The sequence below is a fragment of the Dipodomys spectabilis genome, unplaced genomic scaffold, assembly GCF_019054845.1.
Source record: "Dipodomys spectabilis isolate Male_0828 unplaced genomic scaffold, ASM1905484v1 ptg000145l, whole genome shotgun sequence".
In the NCBI taxonomy this organism is placed as follows: domain Eukaryota; kingdom Metazoa; phylum Chordata; class Mammalia; order Rodentia; family Heteromyidae; genus Dipodomys; species Dipodomys spectabilis.
Window position 1 is genome coordinate 25,891,623 of NW_024870822.1, and position 14,067 is coordinate 25,905,689.

The 14,067-nt window shown below is 41.0% G+C and overlaps 1 protein-coding gene across 2 annotated transcripts in view; it reads right to left on the bottom strand.

Annotated features, from left to right (window-relative positions):
• Olfml1 (olfactomedin like 1) overlaps window positions 1-11,872 on the bottom strand; it is a 46,650-nt gene extending 34,778 nt beyond the window's left edge. For both annotated transcript variants that reach the window (XM_042691370.1, XM_042691369.1), the window contains exons 1-2: window positions 11,410-11,872; window positions 7,681-7,969 (exon numbers count right to left, since the gene is read on the bottom strand). In XM_042691370.1, coding sequence (XP_042547304.1) covers window positions 7,681-7,969; window positions 11,410-11,538 — 418 coding nt within the window. In that variant the 5' untranslated portion in view covers window positions 11,539-11,872. The remainder of the gene's footprint in view (window positions 1-7,680; window positions 7,970-11,409) is intronic.
• Window positions 11,873-14,067: the final 2,195 nt, after the last annotated feature.

Below are 14,067 nucleotides of genomic sequence, written 5' to 3' on the forward strand. Positions count from 1 at the left end.
TTTTGCATTTTTCTTTTCATAATTAAAAAACAATTATCTAACCAAACTTAAAAAGGATGCAAATGTTCTCAGTTTCCTGCTGTGGCACTGCCCTTCTGTCTTCCTGGTTAGAAAGCAGAGTTGTTTTTGCTGTTTCCCAGTGGATTCTTCCTAGGAAAGAAATTCTGCATCTTTCTCACAGTGGGCTGGTCTATGACCTGCTTACCTCAACTTTGCAGTAGTAGAATTCTCACCATTTCTTCTATTTTACCACCTTAGGGACCACTGCCTGGTTCACTATTTCATAGAAGTATTTGCCTTCTTAAAAACTCACCTTGACTGTTAGCTGTTTCCATGAGCATCCACAGTCTAACATAAATGCAATTAGAGGTCATAAAGGATGGATGAGTCCTAGAGCCAGAGTTGGATTTTTCTCTAGCCCAAAGAATGTGATAAACATGACCAGGCTAAGTCCCTAGGGGCCTTGTACGCTTCTGTCCTTTCTCTCAGATAAGTGCTTCTATCATGAGCACAAGCCCTTGTCAGCCTCCTGGAGAATTAGAGGCTACATATCCCAAATGAGGCCTTCCTCAAGCAGCCATCTTTCCTTAGGCTATGGAGTGGAGATGGACAGATGCACCCACATTGACAGAACTACCCAGCAGCCCTGTATAGTCCCAAGAAACAATATGATATTTGTTTTAACCCACTAAGTTTTGGAATGGGTTAGTTATGTGACATTGTGGTAACAGACAGCCATCGGGGGGTGGAAGGGTGGAGTGGTGAGTAGACATGGAGACAGAGGTGGAACCTTCATGTCTAAGAGTAGATGAACTGGATGTAGGATGAATGGGGGGTGGGTTAGGGGGGAGAGGGAATGAGGCTGTAGGAATATGACTGAGCCACAGTTCCTTCACCTGAAAGGAAATTGTAATAGTATCTACCTAGCAGGGGTGGCATGGGTACTGGACAAGATGACATGTAAAAGAGCCTAGTACAATCCCAAACAAATAGGAGTTTCTTTTTTCCTTCCTTCCTTCCTTCCTTCCTTCCTTCCTTCCTTCCTTCCTTCCTTCCTTCCTTCCTTCCTTCCTTCCTTCTTTCCTGCTTGCCTGCTTGCCTGCCTGCCTGCCTGCCTGCCTTCCTTCTTTCCTCCCTCACTCCCTTCCTCCCTTCCTTTTTAAATTTAATTTAATTTTATTTGGTGCTACTGGGGTATCTCTGCCTCCTGAGTAGCTAGTATTATAAGCATAAGCCACTGCACCTGGCCCTAGTTGCCTCCACTTTCTAGTAGACTACTTCAAAGTCAGAACATACTGATCTCCTACTTAGATCCAGCACTCTGATAATATACAACATAAATAAATTAGGCATGCATAATATATATCTTATGTCTTCAGAATAGCAGAGTGTGCAGCACAGAGTATGAGGGACAGGCATGAGCCACACAAGACATAGATGAGAAATACCAGAAGTTGTGTTTGTTTGTTGGCTTCTTACCTACTTTCATAAAGGAAATGTAAGAAAATATGGTGCTTTCATAGTTTTTATCTAGTCAGCAAACATTCCTTGCCTAAAGAAAATTAAGGCAATTAGTTAAAGAAGGCCAAAGTAGGGTCAGGTTGTAAAGAGCTTTTTTTTATGTTATTTTAGGGGGTTTGCTTGGCTCTATGGATTGCAATTGCCCTCAAAGGTTAGGGTGATGGTAAGCTGACTCTAGCAAGATAACCCTGGTGGCAATGCAGGAAGAAGCTATGCACCAGAGACAAGGGAGCTCATAACTGTGATTCCTGTAGTAATCAGGACTAGAGATAAAAGGAGAACAGCGCAGGTAGAAAGGATATGTTTGAGAATTATTCAGAAGAAAGATCATACTACTATGCTGGGTGGTCCGATGAGGAGCAAAGGAAGTGAATAGGAGCAGAGCAGTGGAGCTTTATGGTTTCAAGGTCCATGGAGAAAAGGAAAGCAAGGAACTAAAACAGGAGTGGCTAGGGATAGGCAGTGGGATGGTTGATCTTTTTTGACCATGGCTTTAAAGAATAACCAAATCATCTTCAAAGAGTGACTGAGAGGACTTTCATAGTCTTTCTACTTAGAGCCACATGAGATCAGAAACTTTTGGTGCAGTCTTCTCTCAGGACCTCATGTGCCTCTGGGACAGCCCTGGAGCGGGCTTGGCTGGCTTCAGTCTCTTAAACCCCCTTCTGAGCCCTGACACTCCCATGAACTCTGGGAGAGATTGATATGTACAGGAGCCAGCTTGCCTTGGTTGGAATCTGAGCTCTGCCATTCATTAGCTGTGTGTCCTTGGATAAAGTGCTTACCTTCTCCTAGTCTTGGTTTCCTCATCTGTAAAATGGGGACTATGTAAGAAGCCTGTCTCATAAGTTAGTGAGTTACCCAAATTGATCATTGTCAATAAGACAGATAAAACGTTTAGATTGCCTAGTGCAATCAGTAAATCATACCTGCTATTGTTCACATAATTTTTGCCTCCCACCCCCACAGCTGAGAAATGTGAACCAATTTCACAGCTCTTCTTTAGTCCTTTTTGTATCTGCATAATATCCTCCTCCTCTTCCTTTGCTCTACTGAACAACTTGTGCCACAAATACTCTGAGCCCTATTATACTTTTGTGCTGCCACAAGTTTGAATTGTCCTTAACTCTGTTCTCCACTTAATTAGTTCTTTTCTGTAGCTAGAACTCAACTTGACGATTCTTTTCCAAATTCCACAGTCCTCTCGTCTCCATGGCAACCCTGACCCTATCTACTTAACTAAGGCCCCTTGTAATTCTGTGATACCCCATACATCCTCGTGTCAGAGCAGTCGTTCCTCTGGGCTGTTATCCTAGCTTGTTTCCATGGCTTCTCTATTTGGTTGTAAGGGTTTGTTTGCTTGTTTGTCGGTTTATTCATTTGTGAGAGACAGGATATCACTATGCATATTAGGGTATCCTCTAACTGTTTTTTGTTTGTTTGTTTTGTCGTGGGGCTTGAACTCAGCCTGGACACTGTCCCTCAGCTCTTCAGCTCAAGGCTAGCACTATACCGCTTGAGCCACAGGGCCACTTCCAGTTTTCTAGTAGTTTATTGGAGATGAGAGTCTCATGGTCCTTTCTGCCTGGGCTGGCTTTGAACAGCTATCCTCAGATCTCAGCCTCCTGAGTAGCTAGGATTAAGGTGTGAGACACTGGTGTCTGGCTATCCTCTAACTATTAATCCTCCTTCCCACAGTCTCCTGAGTTCTGGGATTACAAGCACTAACCACCATGCCCAGAATTGACTGAACTTTCTGAAGACAAGGATATTATCTTATCCAATGTTTGATCTCTAATGTGTGGCTCAAAACCAATATATATCAGGTAGAATTTGTTGTATCTATAAACAGATGAGTGAGAGAATGAATAGATCATTGTATTCCCTAAAGCTAAGTTACCAGTTGACATGATTTGGGGTGGTTATCAGTAGTAATGGAACTAGAGTTGTCTTTATTAACAACAGTAAGGGATAAACCAAAGAAATGTATGGGATATAGCTCTTTCTAGACCCATGGGAAAAAACTCTAGAGGAATGTACAGGAGAAATTAAACTGTACACACACCTCTCTGGGGTCTAGAGTTACTGGCTTTGTAAATCACACACACACACACACACACACACACACACACACACACACACACTTACCTATCACCAATCCTCTACTTTTTGGTAAATACATCTGTTATAATTTATAGTTACAAATCTCTTCATGTTTTGTTCCCTAAAACAAACCAATATGCTTTGAAAGTTGGCTCATGGCTTTATTATACTTGGCTTCCAATAGGTTGTTTGTTGAGTTGCTTTGCTTCTTTTGTTTTGTGTTTAGTGGATATGAATATGGGGTATGTACATTTATCTACCTGAATGGATTCTAGAGAGATTCATATATGCAGCAACAGACTTTCTTCTTTTGAAACACAGTCTAACAAAAGGTAAGAGTTGTTTAATTCAACTGGGTGAGGGTGACTTCTGGTAACTTGTATGCGCCCTTGCAATAAAAGAGCTAGACTAAAACAGGAAAGGAAATAAAATCTGCTATAATAATGGCTTGTTTTGATTGCCTTGAGTATTTTTCTACAAACGCGATTTGCAAATTTAAAAGAGGTTAATACTTTTTATCCACACAAGAATGTGGCCCTTGGAATCTTCCACAGACTTCCGTAGGATAAATTCTCCATCTAGATTCCTGAGTCCGTGGTGCCTTGTGAGAAATTGGCAAGTACAGTGCAAAATTTATTTCAGTACCAAGGACTTGGAATTATTTTTTAAATGTAAGGTAGATTGTACTTAAATAACTTTCCCTTACTTGCAGTCTAAATTGTGCATTTCACTTACTTGTATTCTAAGTTCTGTAATTGGAATCATTTTGGTAAGCCAAAGATGGAAGCTGGGAAGACTAGAATCTTCTAGAAAGATGGCAGATTCTAATGATTACTACCAGACAGAAGCACTGTGGCAGGCAGAAGTCCAAAAATGGACCCCAAGATTTCCCACTCCTCCCATATACATAACAACATACTTCTTTCCCCACTTCCTGGAGTGGGGGCAGGAACTGGGCATGTGGGAGAACAATAATACTTTGTCACTGCAAGACAAAGTTGCAGTTCATATGCTACATTACAAGACAAAGGTGCACAGGTTTTACAGATATGGAAAAGGTTCTAAATCAGTTCGTTTTAAGTTAATCAAAAATAAGATTATGATTAGTAGGCCTTAAATATTAATAACTCTTAAAAGAGTTAGAAGCAGGGTGCTGGTAGCCTTTAATTCTAGCTACTCAAAGAGGCTGAGATCTAAGGATTATAGTTCAAAGCCAGCCTGGGCAGGAAAATATAGGAGGTTCTTATCTCCTATTAGCCACACACACACAAAAAAAGGCCAGAAGCAGAGCTGTGGCTCAAGCTGTAGAGCACAATCCTTGCATGAAAAAGCTCAGAGCCAGAGCCATGCCCTGAGTTCAAGCCCCAGAACCAACACACACACACACACACACACACACACACACACACATACACACACTGAGTAGCTGTCCTCCAGCCTTGAAGGAGCAACAGAAGTACTGTGATCTATTTATGGAGAAGAGAGGCAGGGACCTCAGTCCATATCTACAACCCAGGTATTGATTCCTGAAACGTTGGGTTTATAAACCTGTATAGACTTAATAAACCTGTGTAGAATTATAGCTATAAAATCTGTGGTAGATTGTTATGTAGCATTAGAAAACTGACATCATGAATCATAAAAACGGTCAAAAGATAGCAAAACAACACTAAGAAAGCAGAAAACCATGCAAGAAGGGAAATAGGAAGCAATGCAGAACAATGGAGTTGAATAGGTGTTCTAAAACCTGGTCTCCACAGAGAGCTTCTGAGAATAGGTCAGGAGGAGGAGCAATCATAGGACTGTGATTGTTTATGTGTTTCACTTTCTTTAAACCCAGCCCTACACGGCCTCTGTTCCCAGTGGTTCTTCTATAAAAGAATTCTTCTGAAAGAATTTCTACAGCTTTTTCATTCAAGGCCCTTGTTCTAGACTCCATGAATTTAGAAAGAAAGAGACCTGTATGTTTGTGGTATGGTTGAAGAAATCAAACATACACACACACACACACACACACACACACACACACACACACAAATATGTGTGGTTCACTGTGTTAAACATTTATATGGATGTACATATATACCATATATCATTGTATATGTGTGAATATAAATTCTAAGTACCTGTGAAGAACTTGGGAGAAGCAGCAGCAGAGATTAGCAGGACTACTTTGTGAAGGATTCATCCCAATAGAAAAAGCTCAGGGGGATAGAATGAATATTTTTGCTGTTGATAACAACATAAACTTTCCCCACAGAATTATAGGATCCATGTTATGTGGTACAAGCTCTACCTGGCAGCTGTGGATTAAGGAGCTGTGGATTAAAGCAGCAGTAAGGAAACCTGTCCAGGAGGCAGACATGCCCTGGACACTCCTCTGTCCCCATTGGACAGCACAGCCCATCCATTAGTGGAACATAGTGTGGGTTAGCTGAATCACAAAGGCACACCACCAAAGGACAGCTCCACAGCCTACAAGTATGGGATCAGCAGCTTCTGACCTAAGCCAAAACCAGGAAAATATTCTATACTCATCTCTCTCAGCTATACTTCAGTATTTTTTAAAATTTACTTTCTTTCTTTTTTTTTTTTTTTTGGGGTCCGGTCGTGGGGCCTGAACTCTGGGCCTGGGTGCTGTCCCTCAGCTCTTCAGCTCAAGGCTAGCGCTCTACCACTTGAGCCACAGCGCCACTTCTGGCTTTTTTCTTTTTGCTTATGTGGTGCTGAGGAATCGAACCCAGGGCCTCAGGCATGCAAGGCAAGCGCTCTACCACTGAGCCATCTTCCCAGCCCAAAATTTACTTTATTTTTTTAACTCAAGTCCTCACCACGGCTAGGCAAGTGTTCTACCACTTGAGCCACCTGCCAAGCCCTATTCTTTAGTTTTAATGATTAGTTGGATCCCAAATCTCAATGGCTCTCTGATGTACCTGCCCTTCTCTGTCCTGTGACACTTCATGCTCACATCATCACTTGCCCAAATTACTGCAAGAAAAACTTCAATGGTGTCCTCTTTTCAGTCTTGTCCTCTTCCTTCATATCACCACCCTGTTTAGCATAACTCGATGGTTCACTGCAGTTTCTCCATAGTCAAGTTCAATCTCCTTAGCACAGTAAGCTAGTCTTTCATTATCTGGGTCCTTTTGAAATATCCAGCTTAGTGTTCCTACAACATTTGCCCTAGACGGCTTTCACTCAGCCGTATCTACAGCTCTGAAGACCCTCAGACCCTTCTTCTTATAATAACCTGTGAAGTTCTTAAAAGGATAACATTGAGAAGATGTATGAAACCCTTGAAGCAATGACGGCTCTCAGCTTGTGTCTTATTTCCCTGATGATGGAGTTTCATGAATATGGGATAGGCATCATTAGCATTGGAATAGAGTCTCCCTTGTTGCCCTGAGCCATTTCAGAATTTAGACTGAGATGGGAACCTTGCCTCCCTCTTTGTTTTCATGAAATGGACTCACAAAGAAAATTGTTCTTTTCATTTTTTGTTTACCGCTTTATACACTTTATTATGACTCAAGCTACTAGACATTCTTAATGGCTTCAAAGTGATTCTGATTGGCACAAGATTGGAGACAAATCCCTTGAGTCTCACCAGCCCAAACAGCACATGCATAATAACTCACACATAAGCAGTCCCCAGCCCTGAAGGGTAGCTATGGCCATGTCCAGTTTGTGGCTGTTCTGTGGTACAGAAGGCCCAGGGCTTTGGATATGGAAGAATTCACCTGCCACTCTCCTTGGTAGGATCTAGGACCACATACACTCATTAAGCCAAGGCCTGTGAGAAGTGACTACTAGACTATTTCTGACACTAGCCCTAACCTTCTGTGGAGTCTATAGAATAAACACCACTCTGTGAAAGGAAAAGCTACTTCCTGAGAATGAAGTTCCCTCTGAACTTGTTCCCAGCACAATCTGATCTTCCAGTGCATACACAGAAAAGAACACACATCCAATTCTCATTCATTCCCTCATCCTACACCCTAACTACACCTTTCTAGGTGTGGTTCTAGAAGGGGTAGAAAAAGAGGCCGTTCTTACTTGCATTGAGCAGAGTTCGGACCTTTTGGTCTTCTTCAGCTTCCTGAAGGAGCTTTTCTGCCAGGGTCTTCTCTTCTGACTCTATGCATATGTCAGACTCTCGAAGATATTCCAGGTAGTCAATCTCCCGTTGGGCCCGTTCCACTCTCATCGCCAGGTTATTTACTGCACTCTTATAATCACTGGTGTCCATCTGGCATCTCCCCAGCATAATCGATATGTTTTTTGAGAATTCTCGAAAGTCTTGAATGTATGCTCTTGTTGCTTGAGTACATTTTTCCAGTCCTTGCTTCAGGCAGAAAATAAATAACCGAATTATTGATAGTTATTTAAATTCCTCAAACAACAAAATAGCTATCATTCCTAGAAAAGGATTACTCAAAAAAAAAAAAAAAAAAACCCAAATAATCAGAAAGGTGATCTGGGTGAAGTGTCTCAGACTTATAATTCCAGTTACTCAGGAGGTAGGAATCAGGAGAATCAGCTACAAGGAGTGGGGGAAGTTAGTGAAATCTTCCTGCTCAGTCATGAGGCATGGTGGCTCATGTCTGTGATTCTAACTACACTAGAGGTCATAGGTAGGAGGATCATGATCTGAGGCTGGCTTGCCTGTAGTAAAAATGTGAGACCTTATCAGAAATATAATGATAACAAAAAAAAAGAGGACTGAGGATATAGCTCAAGAGGTATAGCACCTGCTTAGTAGAAAGGAGGCATAGAATTTAAAATACTACAAGAGCTAAAAATAAATAAGAAAAATCATCCATAATCTATAGCTATTTTTGCTAATTTAATATAAAAATTTAAGTTTTCTCATGTTCTTAGTAAAACATACACATAATTTTACTATATGTTTTATAATATATTTAATGTACAACTAAAATATTTTGGGCATATTTTATTATTAATTGATATGTATATTTACCATAATTTTACATTAGTCATGTCTGACAAATGAAAGATGCATATATTTATAGTGCACAATATGTTGGATGGATGCATACATTATGGGCTGGCTAAGTCAAGCCAATTGAAATATATGTTACTGCCCACACACTAAATTTTTTTGTGGTAAAACATTTACAGCTTACACTCTTAATTTTCATGTATACACTATAAGCTTACCAACTAGTCAACCTGCTGATAATAGATCATTTGAATTTATTCTTTATATCTAATTGAAATTTCATATTTTTTGACCAACATTGCTCCTACTCCTCAGCCTATAATCACCATCTTTCTACTCTGTTACTGTGAGTTCAACATTTTTAGACTCAACAGGTAAGTAAAATCATTCCATGTTTGTCTTCTTGTGGCTAGATTATTACACTTAACACAATGTCCTCCAAGTTTATCTATAGGTTTGCATGCCCTTCATTTAAAAGGCTGAATGGTATTGTGAGAGCCCCCAAATCCAAGCTGTGAGACCCTAAAAGGATTGGGAGTTTGGAATGCCTTCTCCCAAAACGCTCTTGAAACGCTGAGAGTTTCTTGGAAAGGTCAATCAGTCCTGGAACTCAGATTCTACCATAAACTGTGTGGAAGCCTAGGGTAGACTTAAGTTTATGCAAATTGAAGGCTGTTTACTGTTTAGCTCTCCTTCCCAGAACAAGGTCTCCTACCATTTGTATACACAACATTGTCACAATTTGACGTTTGTACCTTACTTCCTTACACAAGACCAATAAAAACCTTGGTTAATGGAACCTTGGGGTCTGTTGCCAGCAGAAGGCTACAGGTCCCCTGGTACCCCAAATCTCAGTTCCACCTTCCAGTCTCCATTATTATGTTGCTCCAGGTCGAGGCAGATTAAGGAGCATGTGGTTGGTTGCGACACAATATTCCATTATTTTTTGTTATGCTCTTTTAGGTAGATATTTATATAGTTCTCCATTTCTTGTCACACAAACAATGCTGACAAAAAAAAGAAAACCCACAAAAAACAAACCAACATATTGACATTTTGAAGCACTCAATGGGTTATTTCCTTAGGATGGAGTTCAGAAGTGAGCTCCATTCTCTAGCACAAGGCTTAGCTCACAGTGGTATTCAGCAAATACTTGTTGATTGAAAGAACACATTAATGGAAATGGGATTGCTGAGTCAAAAAGCATGTATACTGAAATCCTCTCTTGGCATGGTTTACAAATGTTTTTCTGGAAAAGTTATACTCTGAACATCAGTATGTAAGATGCTCCATTTTGGAAAGAGAGGAGAGGATGAAAGAAGAAGGAGGAGGAGGAAGAAGATGAGGAAGAGGAGGAGGAAAGAAAGAAGAAGGAAGAGGAGGAAGAGGGAAATTGGAGGAGGAGGAGTAGAGGAATTGGAAGATGAAGGGAGGAAAGAGGAGGGGAGAGAAGAAAAAAGAGAGGGGTAAGGGCAAGAGGACAGGGGGAGAGAGAGAGATTACAAACGCTTCTCTAAACCTGTATCTTCTTTTTGTGCCTTCTAGCACAAAAATTGTATTGCTTAGTTGTTAACTATCTGCAGTTAACAACAGTACCAAGTGACCCAGGACCTGTCTTTACCTGCAGGTTTAGGACCAGAGTGGGAAGATCTATACAAATCATAATTTTATCTTCTTCCCAGTTCCATTTGGTGCTATGAGTATTAGTCTATAAGTCTCTTGCCTGTAGAAAAACTCTTTTAAGTATTGAAAGACAGCACACAGAGGGATTTGACTGGCTGTCACCAAAAGCAAAGTTGCTAGTGAAGGCTGAACATAATCTTAGCATGTTAAGTAGGTAATATTGGGACTTTACAAGGAAGGAGCAAGTGAAGCAGACATTGGCCTGAGTGCTCTTCATCCACACCTCCAGGCCTCTTCTGTTAGGTATAATTTTAGAAAATCATTTGCACTTCTCTGTTGAATTATTTAACCTTAACTATAATTAAACAACCAAGTAACTTGGGACTGGAAGATTTTATTTTCAAGAAAAATACTGAAAATTAGTGTCAATTGATAAAACAGTATATCAATTTAACTTGCATAACAGCAAAACATTAAGTAATAAAATGGTGAAATTCAACACCAGGGTGTGGCCAAAGGCCAGGACAGAGGGTTATATTTGTCCCAGTCTGCCCTAGAAAAACATTAAGTTTTGCCTATTTTAATAAAGTGGAACCCCCAATGTTTTCTGTTTAAAATAGTTGAAATCTGCTCATTTCAATTTTTGTCCTCTTAAAGCAAAAAAAAAAACAAGACTTAGGCTATCATGACTTTACAATGATCTAATCATTTGTTGTAACAAGATTAAAAAGTTAACATCTGTGACTATCTTAATATAGTACAACATGAAAAAAGTGATCAAAATATTCTCCATAAATTTTCCTTAAAAAAAATGAACTAGTGCATTTTAGAGGCCCAATGATTTGGACAGTTACTTACCATGCCAGGCAATGTTCTAAGTATACATGAAATACTGCCCAAATTCTCAGGGTGTGAATCTCTTTATTATCTTCAGAATAATCTTGGAAGGAAAATTCTATAAAATCTGCCAGGTCAGCAGAATTCTGAATCTGTGTGCGAGGCCTAGGACTGGAGCAGACTGGATAGTCCATGACCTAAACAGATAGACCACTGTGCACATTTGTAAGTGTGATTCCAGCTAAGGATTTAACATTTCCTACTTGGAAAACATGCATCTTCGTAGTCAGGGAAGTGTGGGTAAAAATGAGACCAGTCCCAAGAGGCTTGTTCCCTGTCTAAGACTTATAGTCACCACCTACCTCCAAGACCTGAAAGCGCTGGTAGATGTAATGCACCATGGCCGGGTCCTGTGCACACTGTGGTGGAGGTAGAAATGCTGCCAGGAACAGAACCAGCACTGCAGAAGTTCCCGGAAGAGCCACCATCATGCTGCAGACTCCCCAGGAGTGGAATTTCTCAAAGAAGACTCAAGGGTCCAGGGGCAGTCTGATTTCTAGCCGCTGCTGAGGCAAATCCTTGAAGAACAATGTTTTGGTACAGCAGGAGAGCAATGTCTGCTTGTTATTCCACCCAATGTATGATCTCAGTGATCAAGTCCAGCTGTTAGCAAGTCTGTCCCTGGAGGCCTTACAGGCTCACTTGGTACAGAGAACTCTCTGGGTCTGACATCTGCTGCCCTCACCTTTGACATATGCGGACCCTCCCCGACATTACTGGTTGCAGGCTGCTTCCTGGGTCGGGGGTATGTGGATGGAGGAAGGGGGGAGAGTGTTTTCTCTCCTCCCCTCCTCCAGCTGTGTCCTTTTACTTTTGGATTCTTCCTCCCTAGTAGACTCTGCAGTCCAATCACAGGCCTGACTCAACACAACCCACCCCCAACTTCTCAGAGTTGGAATCACAGTTCAGTTTCCGGCAAATTTTCCCAGGATCCTTTTCCCAGCAGTTCAGTTGAGAGACCCCACCTCGCCTCCAGACTTCCTTTGCATTCCTGAAACTCTTAAAGGCATAGCAAGGAAAAGTGCACACAGGCCCACCCCTGTCTCTGATAAGCAAGTGCTCAGAGCTACATTGCTGTGTGGACTAGAGGTATACCAGGCTATGGGCCTGGCTGCCCAGCCTAACAGCTGAAAAACCTCCAGAATTGTCCTCCAAAGATTTTTCTGTGGAACAATAATTCTTAATAGAGTGATACTTTCAGAGACAAATCACCAGGAAATAAAATTCCTTGGCAGTTGTAACTTTTTCTTAATCACACATGTCAGAATTCCCCTTATTTTACATTATTTCTTTTTATTTTATTTTATGCCTGTACTAGGGCTTGGGATTCAGGGCCTCCTGTTCTTGCTGACTTTTTCACTCAAGGCTGGTGCTCTACCACTTGAGCCCCACCTCCACTTGCAGATTTTTTTTTTTTGCTGGTTAATTGGCAATAAAAGCCTCACACAGTTTTCTACTCTGGTTGGCTTTGCTGTAATCCTCAGATATCAGCCTCCTAAGTAGCTAGTATTACAGGCCTGAGTCACCAGCACCTGGCCAGAATTCCTTTTCTGTATGTATGTATGTATGTACATATGTATCTGTGTATCTACTATCTATCTATTATCTATCTATCTACCTATCTATAGCAATGGAGTTCAGTAAAAGGTAAATCATTAAATCATCCTTTGAGAAATTCATAATATCTTCCAACCTTACATTTGCTCTCTGGATTTCTGCTGAATGTGGCCCTCTTCTTTCAGGGCAGTCCCAGGACTTCCCATAGAGGGGAAGAGGGGGCCATCTATAAGATGTGAAAAGATCTTAGGCAAGGAATCAGAAGATTTGGGGTGCATTTTATCCCTGCAAGCAATGCTAAAAGAACGAGAGCTTCCACTGGTGGTTCATGAATGTCTTGTCCTCAGTACATGTTTTCCTCCAACCCACTTCCACGTGCCTTCAGCCTGTTTCTCACCAGCCTCCCTGGTAAAGTCCAAAACAATAGCTCCTCATTCTTAATTCCTCTTATTTCCAACCACCATTTTTTTAATGCTTCTTAAATGAGTTGACCTCAGCTGACCTCTTCTACTAAATTCTTATTAAAAAATTCTGCCTGTCTCAGGCTCCTTCTCTAAAATTTCTCATGCTTGACATTTGCAAATAGAGTTCCAAGTGTTTCTGGTGATTTTATTCCATAAATGCCTCAGGTCCTAACTTTGAACTACGATGGGAAAGGACCAGAGGAGAAAGATTCTGATTGTATCATTATTAACATTTGGGTGTATCATTGTGGGTAAGCCTATCACTGGTTTTCTGTAACATACTTACATTATTTCTACAATAAAATGCATATTTGATACAAATCACTAAATCACTTAACAGGGGGCAAACATGGTGACTCATGCCTATAAATCCTAGAAGTCAGATATTGTTGGAAAGATTAAAGTTCAAAGACAGTCTTGTTAAAAGTTAGTGAAAATTCATTTCAACCAACAAATGTGGTGTGGTGGTACACGTTTTTAATCTAGCTACACGGGAGGCAAGACTGGCCCCAGATAAAAACACAAGACCCCCTCCAAATAAATAACTAAAATCAGTTAGTGGGTATAGCATCTGCCTAGGAAGCAAGAGGCCCTGGATCAAACCCCAATACTACCCAAAACAAAGCAAAACAAAAATCATGGTTGGTATAGAGGGAGTATATTTAGGGGCCTCAGTTTCACAAATTCTCAGGGTGCTTCCAGGGCTGGACTTTGTCTCTCTGGTTGACCATGCCTTATCCTGAGGAGGGACTTCCTTCTCTTCCCGGTGGCAATTTAGCCATGCCATTCTCTCTATGGCCCTCAGCAAAGAAAATTGTCCTCAGGGGCAATCTTGCCTCTTACTGACCACACCTGGTCCTCGTTGGAGAACAGCATGTAACCCCAAACAAAAGGCAAATCCACAGCTACCTCTAACCCATTAGGGCTGATGAGCCAGGG